At 47.2% G+C, this 13713-nt stretch overlaps 1 protein-coding gene across 3 annotated transcripts in view; it reads right to left on the bottom strand.

The window, feature by feature from the left end:
- Positions 1 to 1636: 1636 nt before the first annotated feature.
- Positions 1637 to 13713, bottom strand: part of Tbc1d5 (TBC1 domain family member 5) — a 45980-nt gene continuing 33903 nt past the window's right edge. For 2 of the 3 annotated variants that reach the window (XM_077706212.1, XM_077706211.1), the window contains exons 16-18: positions 8065 to 8333; positions 5754 to 5951; positions 1637 to 5191 (exon numbers count right to left, since the gene is read on the bottom strand). In XM_077706212.1, coding sequence (XP_077562338.1) covers positions 4808 to 5191; positions 5754 to 5951; positions 8065 to 8333 — 851 coding nt within the window. In that variant the 3' untranslated portion in view covers positions 1637 to 4807. The remainder of the gene's footprint in view (positions 5192 to 5753; positions 5952 to 8064; positions 8334 to 13713) is intronic. The other variant, XM_077706213.1, reaches the window with a different exon arrangement.

Below are 13713 nucleotides of genomic sequence, written 5' to 3'. Positions count from 1 at the left end.
GCTATATTCATAAGACCAAAGGTAGCTTAGCGATGGGAAGATAAGGAATTATAATGAAAAGGACTATGTGCATTGGTGCTAAGATAGACAGGAAACTGTGGTCCTACAATAGTACCGAGGCAGGCATTGGGAACGTTCCAGAAGAGCAGAGGTGAGCTGTTGGCTCTGGTTGGCCGATGTCTGGTCACACTTTGTCCACGGGGCTGACGAGCTCTGTGCGTAGAGAAGCTCCACACCGGGATGACTGTCCCACGTCGAGGAACATGGTGGTGGCCGATGGATAGTGGCGGGGGGAGGAAGCTTAGGCCTACATCAAAACGAGGCCGAGGTCTCGCTGCCCGCGCTCTGTGCCCCCAGAACACTGCTCTCTTGTAGGGCAGACACTGGCTTTTCCAAGCAGGATCAAGGACGGTCGTCGGGTCAACACCATGACGGGTGGCCGTCCTTTCATTGACAGCGTCGGTGACGGTCCTAGGGCCTCCACCACGAGGGATAAATCTTGCTACCGCCTGGGCCGAAGTGCTTCTTTTTTTTCCTCCACCTTTTTGGTGCAGCTTTCTCTCGCACAAGCGCTACCCCATTGGTTTGGCAGATTGGCCACCAAACTGCACCGGCCCTTCACTAAAGGCGCAATGCCCCCCCCCTGCTTTGTGAAAATGTCAGCAACTTGCTGTAAAGTAAGTTTTCAGCTTGACACCAGCAAACTTTTTTTTTTAGTTTGAAAGCATTCGTTCAAAGATTGAAAATCTCCAACTCCAAAGATTGAAAATCCACCATCACTGGGACACAACCAACTCACAGAGGTGCTGATGGATGGCACACCCAAAGGGTCAATGGCGGAAAGAACAAAAAACAAGGTAATCGAGTTGAAAAAAAAAAAAAAAAGTTGCGTCAGCGTGGGATTTGAACCAGCAACCTCCGGAATGTGAGGCTGGCAAGCACCTTCAAGACCACCACAGCTTGGTGGATCTAGTTGACTAAGGTGGGCAAAGTGGAAACTTGGGCGAAATGCTTCCCCAGCTTGTGATTAACGGTTGATTAACGGTTGAAGAGAAGATTTTACGAGATGCACGAGCTGTGCGCGACCTGTGTCACTGCTGCTGATGCATGCCCATGATCAAGGCTTGCTTGCGAGTTGCACAAAGTATGACAAGGGGGTCCTGGTGATTTCGTGGGGGTTTTATGTGGCTTTCTTTGCAGGCAGTCAAACTGGCAAACCTCAAAAAAAAAAAAAAAAAAAAAAAGTAAAAAAGCATGAAACGCATGCAAAAGTTAACATGTGCACTTTCAAATTTTACCTTCATTCAAATGAATTAGCAAAGCACTATATTTTCTACTGGAAAAAAAAAGTTTGAACTCACCTTTAAATTTAGTTACTAACTACTGACAAACTTTTACTGTGTCTAATGCTCTAAATGCCCTAGCAAATGTTAAAAGCCAAAGTGATCAGTGTCCACAGCTCATACTTTAGCATACCTTGTAGTGGAACAGTTTTCTACTGTTTTTGGCGATTAACAAATTTCTATGCTGAAAAAGCTGAACGGTGTCATAATTGCAGCCATTATTTACATTAGACTTAAAAACTGGGAGAGACTGGAGGTAGAACTGCAGTTGCAAAGAGATGTGGAAAACAAACTGCAAGCCAACCATCGATACTTTTTATTTGATGTGGCTTGGCCCAGTAAAGCACACACTTGGAACTACAGCCTGCAAGTTTCTTGCACAGTTTCATAGTTGTATGAGTACGCGTCAAGCCACAAGCTTTATACACTAACGAAAGATACATTTCATGTGGCCGTATGGTGTGCAATGCGTCCCAACTAACAAGATCACCACGTCCCAGCAGGCCATCACAGGGCGACACACCGCCCATCACTCAGAGGCATTCAGCGGAAAACCGCAAAAACTTCACATGCACGTTCAAAACCACGCTTTCCAAACACAAAAAAAATGGCAAACACACATTCATACACTCATACAAGAACTACTCATAAAAACGAAACACCTACTGTGATACCGCTGTCCATTAACACTGTTTTCCACAACCCACCTGACATTGGCCATGTGGAATCAACTTGTAACCATGAAGCTAAGGAATTACTGAAAGCAGCTCTAAGTACTGGCAAATTGCTGATTTATTCTGGGAAAGGGGGCATTGTTTCGCATTTGCAGGCAGTCATGTCCTTAGGCTATTGTCACTGTTGTGTAAATGAGGCAAGTCACCATTTGTAACTACAATACAGTGCACCCAGAAGCCTCAAGGCACCCTCCACAGACAAAATCAAATGCTCATTTATTGGAACGGTTGGAATGCAATTAATACGAAACAGATCTGCCAATTTCAATCCGCAACTTAGATCTACAATCCATATCGCATGCCCGCTGTGTATGTGCAAGTCGGCACTGCTCCTACAGATATGCGGTTCTGTGACTTTTAGCAAAGTCTGCCTCCTTTTGCTGCTTCAACCAGCTGTTCGTATAACAACAATAAGAGCATGCTGCTAAACAATAAGAGCATGCTGCTAATACATAGAGGGGAAAGCGACAATTTATTACAGCATACTCAGTGGACCAGAAAAAAAAATATGCATAAACTAGTCGTATATTTTAACCAACAAGAGTGTCAAGAACTCAAAGCCGTCGCCGTCAAGAGACTTAATTAACTGTACAAAAATAAGGTTACACGACCCAAATAAGAAACTATAACAACATGCTGCAGCACACTTGGTTACTAGAAGGTTATTTTATTACACTCGCTGAGCCCGGTATTGAGATTCCACCCAGCCCAGAATGCACTCTAACCAACTTTCACGCCATAGACTGAAAAAAAGTACTCATCCACATTTGTTAAGGAATGTTTAAATGAGAATTCAAGGAAGCAGTGCTAGTATTACATTACCTCCGGTGATTCTGCTCCAAAATAGGACAGCTAAGGCACAAAACAATGTGACAAGCCAATAAGGCACCGAACCAATCACACGAGACCTACACACTCAAACGTCCAACGATGCTTACACACAATAAGGCATTGCATATACAAAAACGCCCTTGCCTCAGCCCCAATCACAACATTCTCACTTCTCTGTCTAAAATACAAATGTGTAAAGCAAGCACACAGAATCAGTAGTAGCACAAATTTAGAAAATGACGGCCGAAAAATATAGATATAACCACTAGCGTTTCACTAACTCTGGCACACAAATTTTGCATTTACTTTGTGCTGCCAACAATTACAGTCGTCAACAGTCAGCACTCTTAGGAGTACAAGCAAAGAGCGATCAGGAGCATGTAAGCCCAACTCCAAACTCTGCGTGATCCAGCACAACAGTAATGTTGGAAGTTTGACAAAACTACAGTTGTTATTGTGGCCACTAAAAGTACCAGATTTTCCAAAATTTTAAGAGTGCTTGCAGCTAGTGAGGCAGAAGTAATGCATGCAGGGCAACATTCGCAATCTATTTTTACGCATGGACAACTTAGGCAAAATCTGACCCTGTGAGATCAAACTCAATCAAACTATGGTGACATACTGAACCTCGGAACGGGTGAGTGAACGTAAGTTAGACTAGACACGACTGAAAATAGTTAGGCAAGAAAGAAACCAAAGAAAGGAAACGAAACGAACAAACAACAACTCATTGACCCACTTTTCATTTTGCTTCTTGAGGGTTGCTTCTGGTTTTCTAAACATCCACAGCTTTTTACATTTCTCTGTTAAGCTCTTTAATTTTCCACAGCCAATGAGAGGTTAGGTAAGAACTACACGTAAATTTGGGCTACGCAGCGGCAATAAATGAGGATATGAAGCCGTAAAATCAGGCACCCACAGCGTAAAATTTCAGGATTAGAACGCAGTGTAGATCTTTCTAGTGACAAATATTGTGGTTAGAAGAGAAAGGCACTGCAATAAAAGACCGCTGAAATGCCGCTGTAACGTTTTAGAATGAAGAGGAAAAACAAAAGGTTATTCGTGACAAATTTTTCTCATGATAATATAGCACTGCAATAAAAAAACGTAGCACACAAGCTGACCTCACATCTCCTGTTTATACCCTTGCATCAACTTTTCCTGTAGAGGCATACAAAGTGATGACAAGGACTGTGAAATAAAGTCTGCAGCTCCTATAGACTTGAACTGCTGCACGCACCAAAGGTATTGAAAGTACTGCTATTGCATACGCTTGCTTTATAGTCATTTTTAATCTATTCCTACAAAATGGTGCCAAAAAAAAAAGCATTTAGAAAAGCTTGCACAAATTTTAGTTTATTTTATCTGCTCTACTTCTAAATGAACCACCGACAAAAATAATTTTTTTTTCATGTACTATCTGTAGCCAGACCAATGTCAAGTAGACATGCTGTTTACAATTTACAAGGTGAAAAAGAGCCCCACTAACGCAGTATTTTGAAAACACAATGCTTGCGACGTTTATCTAGTCTCGGTCACTTCTAAAGCAAAGCAGTAATGTTCTGCGACACACCAACTACTGTTAGCTTCAGCTAGAAAGGAAGAAGGAGAGATGAGCAAAATAAAACAAGCCTCTGCAATACTACTAAGTGCCCTCTTCCCCACATCTCTCTCTGAGCAGCAGCTCGGAGCAGCGCCTTCAGCAGGCAGTGTGGTTATCGTGCCACTGATGTGTCCCTACAAGAACAGGGCTTTGGTCTTTGGTTTCTGTCTAATCCGGCTCCAGTTTGTAGCACAAATAAAAGGTCCTCCTTTGTTCCGTTTCCGAAGAGACCAAAGCGAGTGCACTGCACAGGGCCTGAGTGCATACCTTGGGCCAACAGAGTCCTGCCAATCGCATCAGCTCGCCTGCCCCCCTGCTGTGGCAGCTGGCCCGCCGCCGCCTTCCGGACTACCCGAGGACGCTGTCGAGGGCGCCCTCTGGATGTGCACCAGGGCCTGGAACAGCTTCTTCTTGGCCTCCAAAGCGTGGTGGCCGTCTGCCTCCCTGCCCCTCTCCTGGCTGCCCCACGAGGTGAGCGAGTCGCCGTCCGCTTCCGGGCTGTGGGGGCCAGGCGGGGGGGAGGAGGGCGGTGGCGGCTGCGGCCCCGGGTCGCCTCCCCCGGGCTGGTCGTCGGCACTGTTCAGCAACGTCCAGCCTTCCGTCAGGTACTCGCCCGGGTTCTCCTCGTCTTCCTGCCCGGAGTCGACGCACTCCACGGCACCCTTCAGGGTGTCCCGCACCTGCACGCACACGGGCTACGCTGGGATGCGACCCATACACCTGGACACACTCAACGTCAGGCTACACCGTTTGGGCTACACCGTTTGGCCCACTGCCGGGCGTGGTTACAACAAGGCTGCCTATACGCAGTCACTGGTTCCATTGGGAACAAGGTCACCACGAGCAAGCTCCCTGCAGAAGAAAAATTGACTTCGCATGAAATCAAACCAGGCAGTAAGGAAAGGAAGCCAGACAGCTTTGTGGCACAAACAGAAATATTTTACAACCAGCTTTATGGACAATATGCACTAGAATTCCACCTATATCTAACGCAGTAAGAGCACAGTAATGCAGATGCAAATGGGTTCACCTGGTACTTGATTTCATAAGCAGGGTGTGACCACATTTGTCCGTCAACATATACACTTTTCGTAATTTTGATGACTAAAGCACGAGTGCAATCATCAGAGAACTAGATTTCCTTCTCCACAATGTGCACAGGCCACGCAAGACTCTCAGAGCCAAAGTGACTCCTACGGAAGTGGGCTCAGGGGAAACATGCACCGCCCCCCCCTCACTCACCCTCTTGAGCCGGGCCAGGGCCAGCATGATGTCGTCCTCGCGCTGCAGCCGCCTCTGGGAGACCAGGGCCTCCTGGAGCAGCAGCAGGTGGCCGCTCATCTGGTGGCAGCACGACTCCATCACCTGCTGCAGCTCGCACAGCTGCCGGCGCAGCAGCCCCACTTCCTCCTCCAGAGCCCTCTGCTGCTGCGGCTGCTGCTGCACAGGGGAAGGCGGGGGAGGAGGAGGAGAGCCCCCCCCATTTAACCGACACACTGTTAGAGCCTGGCACTTGACAGAGAAGAAACGCAGAGGCGCGAGAGTTGATTCGTGCAACTGAAACTCAGTGCTGAGTTCATAGGTGTTTTCAGGGAAAGGCTTAAGAAGAAAAAGAAAATATTGCAAAATTAATGCTTTCTTAAAAGAAAAAGAAAACAGTAGGCTTGTGCGAACATTTGAACGCTTCAAATCTTACTACAGTATTACACGAATATTACAGTATTCAAATTTTCTCCGACCAGATTTTAAAATTTCCAATATTTTGAAGTATTCAAGGTGAACGAATATCATAACTGCATTCAAGTTCTATGAGGAGTTTCGGTTTTGTTTGGCAAACCGCAGTGCCACTGACATCAGGCCTACATCTTGACTACATGTGGAGCCAAGACAAGCTAAGCCACACTCAGAGCGTTGTCGTGGCCCACAGAGTTTCTTAGTAAGTATACTGGAGAGGAAACTGCGCCTGGTAATCCATGTCGTCGTGGGAGTTTATGGGAAGACCCCTCGTTTTGGCTTGGACTTGGCATGACAATTGGATTCTTAAGCGGTTTCGGGGATTTGCTTTCTTCACTATGCAATAACATGTCTACGAGCTAGGAGGAAGCCGAAACCCTTCCTGTTCTGTGCTAGCCGTGTTCGGTGAAACAGCAGGCAGTGCGTGATTGCACCTGACGTTGGTCATGCCGCAGTCCAAGGACGTGTGACTGAGCGGGTAATATGCCACCACGAAATTTGTAGCCGACGAAAAAAAGAAACAAAACGTACTTTAACGAAGACAAGACACGACAAATACGGGCACCTGAATCTGTCCTATCTTGTCATCATCCACTATTGTTTAACGCCATGTTTTCCTTTTTCTTGTTAAACTGTAGATGACGGTCGGTGCACCGGTTCACCACGAAGGCGACGTTTTCATAGGCTCACTCAAAAAACGTTCCGAACTCTTCAAACGACTTATTATTTGAAATAATGGTAAAATTAATGATATAAGAGTCCCTAATGAGTTTCCCCCAAATATTAACGTTGCTCGTAACTACCACCTTGGCCAGCAAAACAGCAGGCACAAACGTTCCGGAAAAAATACGCTTTACTTCCTTTTCCCTTAGTTTTAAAACAGCCTGTTTTATTTTCCACCTAGTACATAATTGCACACTATTCTTTGCGTTTTTGTTACACTTTGTTTAAATTTGCAGTCACAAAAAGGTTTCAATCCAAGCCAAAGATGAAACTAAGGCGAGTGCATGATCTAATGGCTGTCCATGACGACACAGACGGCTTTGATGTGAGCCGCATGACGCTAGCGCCAGGTTCCTCTCTAGTGTATATTGTAAGAAACTCTATGTCGTGGCCATCTTACATGCGCATGTTCGTAAAGGTAGTTAAGGCTTCCGTTTCATGGCTTCAAACAATGAAACGGTAACGAAACAATTTGTTTGGTTACCGTGTGACGCGTGCAGTGAGCAGGTGTTGATTGCACTCCACGCTTGAACTTCACTGGACATCAGTTGCTTCAATCAGTCAAGTGGCATGGCCAATGCATCCATGGGTGCCAACCCGATATAGAACTTTTTATGAAGGTCCCACCAGGCTTGGAAGCTCAGTGACACATGACAACTATTTGAATTCGTTTTGAAAGTATTCAACCCCAAGGACTATTCACTTCGAATTTGCTCCGAACTAAAATATTACTATTCGCACAAGCCTAGAAAACAGTAATTGCCATAGGCACTCCACACTTTCTGAACTAAGGGCTTCAAGATGTTCTGAACTATATTTTATGCATCCAGTTTCTGGACTAACCCAACAAGCATAGAGAAATGAATTTTTTTGGAGCTAAAGGAGATATTAAAAAGCAACCCACTCATCCTCAGCTTTCTCGGGGCCTCAAATGCAGACACCCAAGTTGTACAGGCTGCATTTTAGATGAGAAGAGAGGTACAAAAATGCCCCCTCGTACGAGGTTTCGGTGCATGTTACAGCTGCCCGGGCAATGCAAGTTATTCGGCAGCACTCCGTTCCGCCATGGCCTTAGAGTGAAGCACAAGCCCCGCACCTGGTGTCCCCTGGGACCGTTGTCATGCCTCTGCCAGGGCGGCATCTCAGTCGACTCGGTGCTGGGTCGACGTGGGACGAGCGTCTGGCTCAGCTGCACCATCTCCTTGTCGTGCCGGCTGCCGCCGCTGCTGCCGGGGGCCAGCAGGTTCAGGCTCTGCGTGATGGCATTCTTCTTGATGCCCCGGAAGGACCACGCCTGGTTGCTGCCCTTCGGCTGGGCTCGCTGGGTAGGGGCCCGCCCTCTGCCGCCTGGCACACCCGTCTCCTCTGGCGGGAGGAGAAGAAAAGAAACAAGACAACCTTCAATCAAACCGTACCAGTGAAGAATAACACTGCGTGTCATCTAGCAGACAGCAGAAGAAAAAACCACTGACAATTACTATACTCCCTAATGCGAATTTTGTGCACAGTGCAAACTGCAGTCTTCTCGGTCACGGCGCATATCTTCTGCATCTCAGGAAGTGATCGTGTGATCAGTGAACACACAGCAGCACTCAATACTCTGCCATTACCTCACGGCGCGTCGCTGCCACCAAGCATGTTGTTGCAAATCGTGTTGGTTTGCAAATGTCCCGTGGTTCAGATGAGCCACGAATGGAGGAGGTGTGTCTGGCAAAAGTGCGAGGGGGAGGCAGTGAGAGAGATGATGCCATAGCAGTGCTTGCCACCCTCCCCCCTCACATTTTGCCAGACACTCCGATGAGCATCTCGTGGGCAGTCAGCATACTGCCCTCCCCCTCAGACTTTTGCCCCACTTTCTCCCGCCATTTTATTTCTGTCTTCGCTCGCTTGGTTACATCACCGTTGCCATCGCCGCTGCCAAACCATAGTAGTGGCCGCCAAAGTGCCGCACACTAAAATTCCTCACAGCACTTAAAGGTGTACTGGCACTAAATTTCTCACTTTCAGTTTTTATGCTGTAAAGAATACCTATTGGCCCAGAAATTACGAAAATCGAACCGAAAGCTGTCAGCCGCCAACACAGAATTAATTATAGCACGTTTATTGCAACCAGTTTCAAATTCGGTCGCCGCGCAGGAGAACGGCCGTTCGAAGGCCAGCCTGCAAGCGGGCCAGTCTGACGTCACGGTCTCACCCGTGACGTCAGGGACGTTCGCCGCATCGTCTGCTACGATTGCACATGGTCCGCACTCGCCCGAGCAGTCGACATGTCTTCTGAATCGCCAGACTCGGATGAGTCGCTGCCACCCGACAGACAGAGCAACTTTATTTGGCCAGGCGATTAGGCCGGCGATGTCTTCGCCGTCTTCCATTTTTTAATATCACTGCGGCGGCTTGAACCGGTGCAGACCGTGATAGCAACAGCTTGTCGCCACTCTTATAATCAATCTGATCGCGAAAAAGAAGTTCCACATGTGAGAAAGTAGATGTTAGTGTGGTGAAAAATTGTTACCAGCGCTGAATTTAAAAGCGGCGTTCAGATATTTGCCGCGATGGTAAGCCTACGCTGACCGGCAGCGGAGGTTCGGCGCTCCGACCCAGCACTGCCGGCACTGCGGTGCGGCGAGCGGCCGAAAGATGGCGCCACCTGCGCGCTAGAATCAAAACAGGCCGCGGCAGATGTCTTGGTCACCGATCGCTGAAACGGAAATTATTGCCAAAATAAAGCTCTGTATGTGAAAAAGGGGATGATAGTGTGGTGAAAAGTTGTGTAAGGGATGGTCATTCGCAGTTGTACAGATACCGGCGATCAAATATTCGCCACGATACTAAGCCTGAAGTTCCCAACACCCAAGCCGACCCGAGCAACGCCGAGCCCGCTGGCTTGGGCGACAGTTCTTGCGGCCGCCGCCGCGCCCGAACTCAGTCCACATTTAGTGCTGCATGTCGTCGCGTGGAAAATAATGCATCTTGGCGTCGTCGTCGATTTGCTCGGACAGGCTTCCACGAGCAGTACCTCGCATTCCGCGAGCTTGCCATAGCACAACTTGGGCGAGCTCGGCGACGCGCACTGCCGCGCCGCCGCGGGTGCCGGCACCGCGGAGTTTTCGGCACCAGGGCAAGGGAACACCATGCGCCAGCAACGAAGTGAAGAGCAAAGACGTCGAACACGCAAAGTGCGCAAAGTTTACAAGCATTGCTCACACAGCTACACCCGCACGTCTCCTGCCCAAACGAATACCACCGACAACAGCAGCGCAGGATATCGTTTCCGGTTCCGAAAACGACTATGTGACGTCACCCTGAACCGGCCAGACACGCCGGCCGATGTTTTGTCACGCCGAAAGCGATTTCGCTAGTGCTGCCAATTTGTGGAAGCTCGCGGCTGGGACAATCAAAATCGATTTTAGATGTGATCCCTGCCTCGGATCGCTTCAAAAATTTCTGTGAGGCATCTGTACAAACTAATGAAGCAAATTATACCATTTTTTAGGCGTCAAAATTTGTGTCAGTACTCCTTTAAAGGAGCCATGAAGAGAAAACAAAAGTTTGTTTTATTCGAAAGATTAGGTGTTTCATAGTACCCCAAGCGCTTTCCCGGAAGCAAATGATGCTTTATTCACTGAGAAATAAGGCAATTTAAGCCAAAATTTTAAATCTCCCGCTAAAATTGAACATTCCGTGACGTGTACAATGGCGTCATAGAGCCGGTCCATGAAACAGATACTTAGTATGTCGACTCCATATAGCACCCACACGCGGGAGTCGACCGAGACGGCGGCCATTTTAAAAATGCTAGTAAAACCTAGTGCACCCGCAGCCCTAGTCATGGAATCGCCTGATCCGGAGAACAAAACTCTCGCCGAGGAGCTCGGGCTTTCATTTAACAACCTCACACCACTTGAACGCTCAATGCTTCTTAGTGCACGAGCGGCAAGAGTTGTGGGATACGCGGTGGACGGGAAAGCGACCATTCCGCGATAGCCACAACAGACGAACGGCCTGCCGTCGGCACCGCTGCCTCGTCAGCCCCGTCGCGACGGACGAATACAGACTGGTACGTATGTGCCGTATTTTTATTACAGTTAATAATAGTTCAATTTCAGTAGCAGTATCGCTTATGCCAGTTGGCCAGTGTCGTGTATGGAAAGCCGTTCGCGCGAGCTCTCTGCTTCGACCAGAAAGATACGAGCGTCAATGTGCGGTGTTTACGGCATTTTTCCCCCAAGGTCAGAGCGCCTCGAACCCGAAAATTCGTCTGCGCGACGGCGAGATGTCGAGCTCGGCCAGGCGGTAGTTTCGTACGCATTGGCGCACACGCTTGCGTGTTCGTTCGGAACTTCAACCGTTTACTCCACCGTTCTTTGCCATAAAAAGAATGTGCAGTATGTTTCGCGGGCATTTAGCTCGCTATGCAAACTGTAAGCCCTGCCTAACATGCGTTTGCTTTTGCCGGCCTCCGCCAATCGCAGAGCATTCCCAAGTGACATCACAGGTTCTGTTGCGGAAAATGAGCTGGTGGGTCGCATGGTCATTTCCTTTTTTCCTAATTATGTAGCTTATTTGAGCGAAGTTTGCGTTATAAGTGGTGTCGTTATGGTTCTAACGAGGCAATCTTTCGAATGAACCAAACTTGTGTTTTCTCTTCATGGCTCCTTTAAGGGGGGACGTGGCAAGTAAAACTATTTTTGTTACTTATGGACGAAACGTGATCAAATTACGAGCATTTATGTAGTTAACTATCTTAACAGCAAAACTGAATTCAGCTTAAAAATACTTTTATACTTTTTGAGTTACCAGACTAATTACCTTCACAAAGCCGCCCCAACATTAATTAACTAATAAGGCAAGAATTCAACAAGATGCTTATGTCAGTGTGATCAGGAAGGTCTGTTTTGTGTAAGGAAGCTTATTGCTTTATTTCCTTTAGATATCCAGAACAAGAATAGAGACAAGTTTCACTTTCTTTTTGACATGAAACTATTTCCGATTTTGAAAGTGAAACCTTTCTTGTCCTTTTTTCATACCTAAAGAATATAATGCAATAATCTAACAGCTTCTTTGCACAGAATAGACATTCCTGATCACACAGACATAAAGATCCTGTTGAGTTCTCGCCTAATTAGTTAATTATGCTGAATGCAAGTTTGAGGTAATTAGTCTTCTAACTTAAAATGTACAGAGGTAACAGTTTTTTAGTTAGGATGGTTAGTTACATAAATAGTACTCCAAATTTGATCAAATTCGGTCGATAAAAAAAAGTTGTTCTACTTGCCACATCCCCCCTTAAAACTTTTCGTTACGGCGGAAAAACGGTCAATTTTGAGTGCTTCCACAAAACTATTTTTTTCCCTTGAGCTAGCTGACACATTTAGCATTGCTATGCATGTAATTGTAGCTTATAGATTGCTCTTACAAACACATACCAGCAGTTTTGTGAAAGGTACAATTACTTACAGTTTATTAGTTAAATTATCAGAAAAAATGCACAGAAAAGTATACACGCAACGTATATAGGTGATTGTAATGAGCCTAAAAATTATTTTAGGAATTCTAAGATATACAAATTGTTCCTACATTTCTTGGCTATGATTCAATATATACATCAACGCTGTACACCAAGTTTTGTATTTTTGTGGGCCCGTCAACCTAGCGGAACTGACAGATGTGCCACTCCTTGAAGCCACTTGAGTGTAAGTCGGTCATGCATCCAAGCACACTTTTTTGTGTTCTGACACAAAATCCTTTTCACTTTAGGGGTAAAAAACCAGAAAAAAAAATTTACACCATCTTCCCGCGAGGGGAACCATGGGGTAGATGCGACGCATCGGGGGTTGCCGTTGCGTTATTCAAATCATCGGACGATGTCATCGGAGCACCGGCGGCGGAACGACAGCGGAATGAGACAGAGCAGCGCATAGCAGCGCATGCGCATGTGTTAACTGAGCGCAAGCGCAAGCGCAAGCTGCGCGCTAACGCACAGCTGGCACGGCGATGGGAGCGAGCTGACCGCGCTGACGCACAGATGGCGCTGCGGTGAGAGCGGCAGAGCACACAGCTGCCGCACCGAGGATGCGGACTACGCCGCGACAACGACGTGGGACAAGGCGAGTTAAAGCGATGCGTCGCATCTAAAATCCGGCGACCTTGAGAAGTGTCGCGCATCGCTCCGTAGCGGTAATCTGACACGAGTGCAAGGCTATCATGAAGGTGATAACGTGATATGATGCGGCGCATTTGGGAAAATATCCCTACCTACGTTGTCCAGACCCTACGCATCAATGTGAAAGCCGCAGTCGTCAGATAGGAAGCCCGTTTTGTTTATAAATACAGCCCAAATACAGCGGACGCCGTTTTCACACAACTCACCGCTACCGCGGGTTCAAATTTCACTCTTGGCGCGGTCTCTGCGTGCAAAATATCAACAAAACATAATAAAATAGAAAAATGAGTTGTCAATAAATACGCCAGATGGCGTAAGTTGTCCGCCAGGTGCCGTTTTTAGCTTTCGCGGGACCTTTGAAATTATCGGACCTCCGTGTCTGATGGCCTATGGCGCCGTACGGAAAGAGGTAAGTTGGCTCACGTGCCTTGAAGGTGGAAGCCTGGGATTCTTGGAGGCTTTTTTTATTGCTACGCTGTGTTGGCGTCCCTTTCTTCGCTTTCGTTTCTTCATCTTTTGATGCAAACTACTCCAACAAGCAGACGACCGCATTTTACACGGCGGCCTCCCCACAGTCAGAGC

Source organism: Haemaphysalis longicornis, unplaced genomic scaffold (genome assembly GCF_048455015.1).
Source record: "Haemaphysalis longicornis isolate Haplotype H1 unplaced genomic scaffold, Haemaphysalis longicornis Haplotype H1 scaffold_4, whole genome shotgun sequence".
In the NCBI taxonomy this organism is placed as follows: Eukaryota; Metazoa; Arthropoda; class Arachnida; order Ixodida; family Ixodidae; genus Haemaphysalis; species Haemaphysalis longicornis.
Note: the sequence above shows the minus strand (reverse complement) of the source record. Positions and strands in the feature narration are given on the sequence as shown.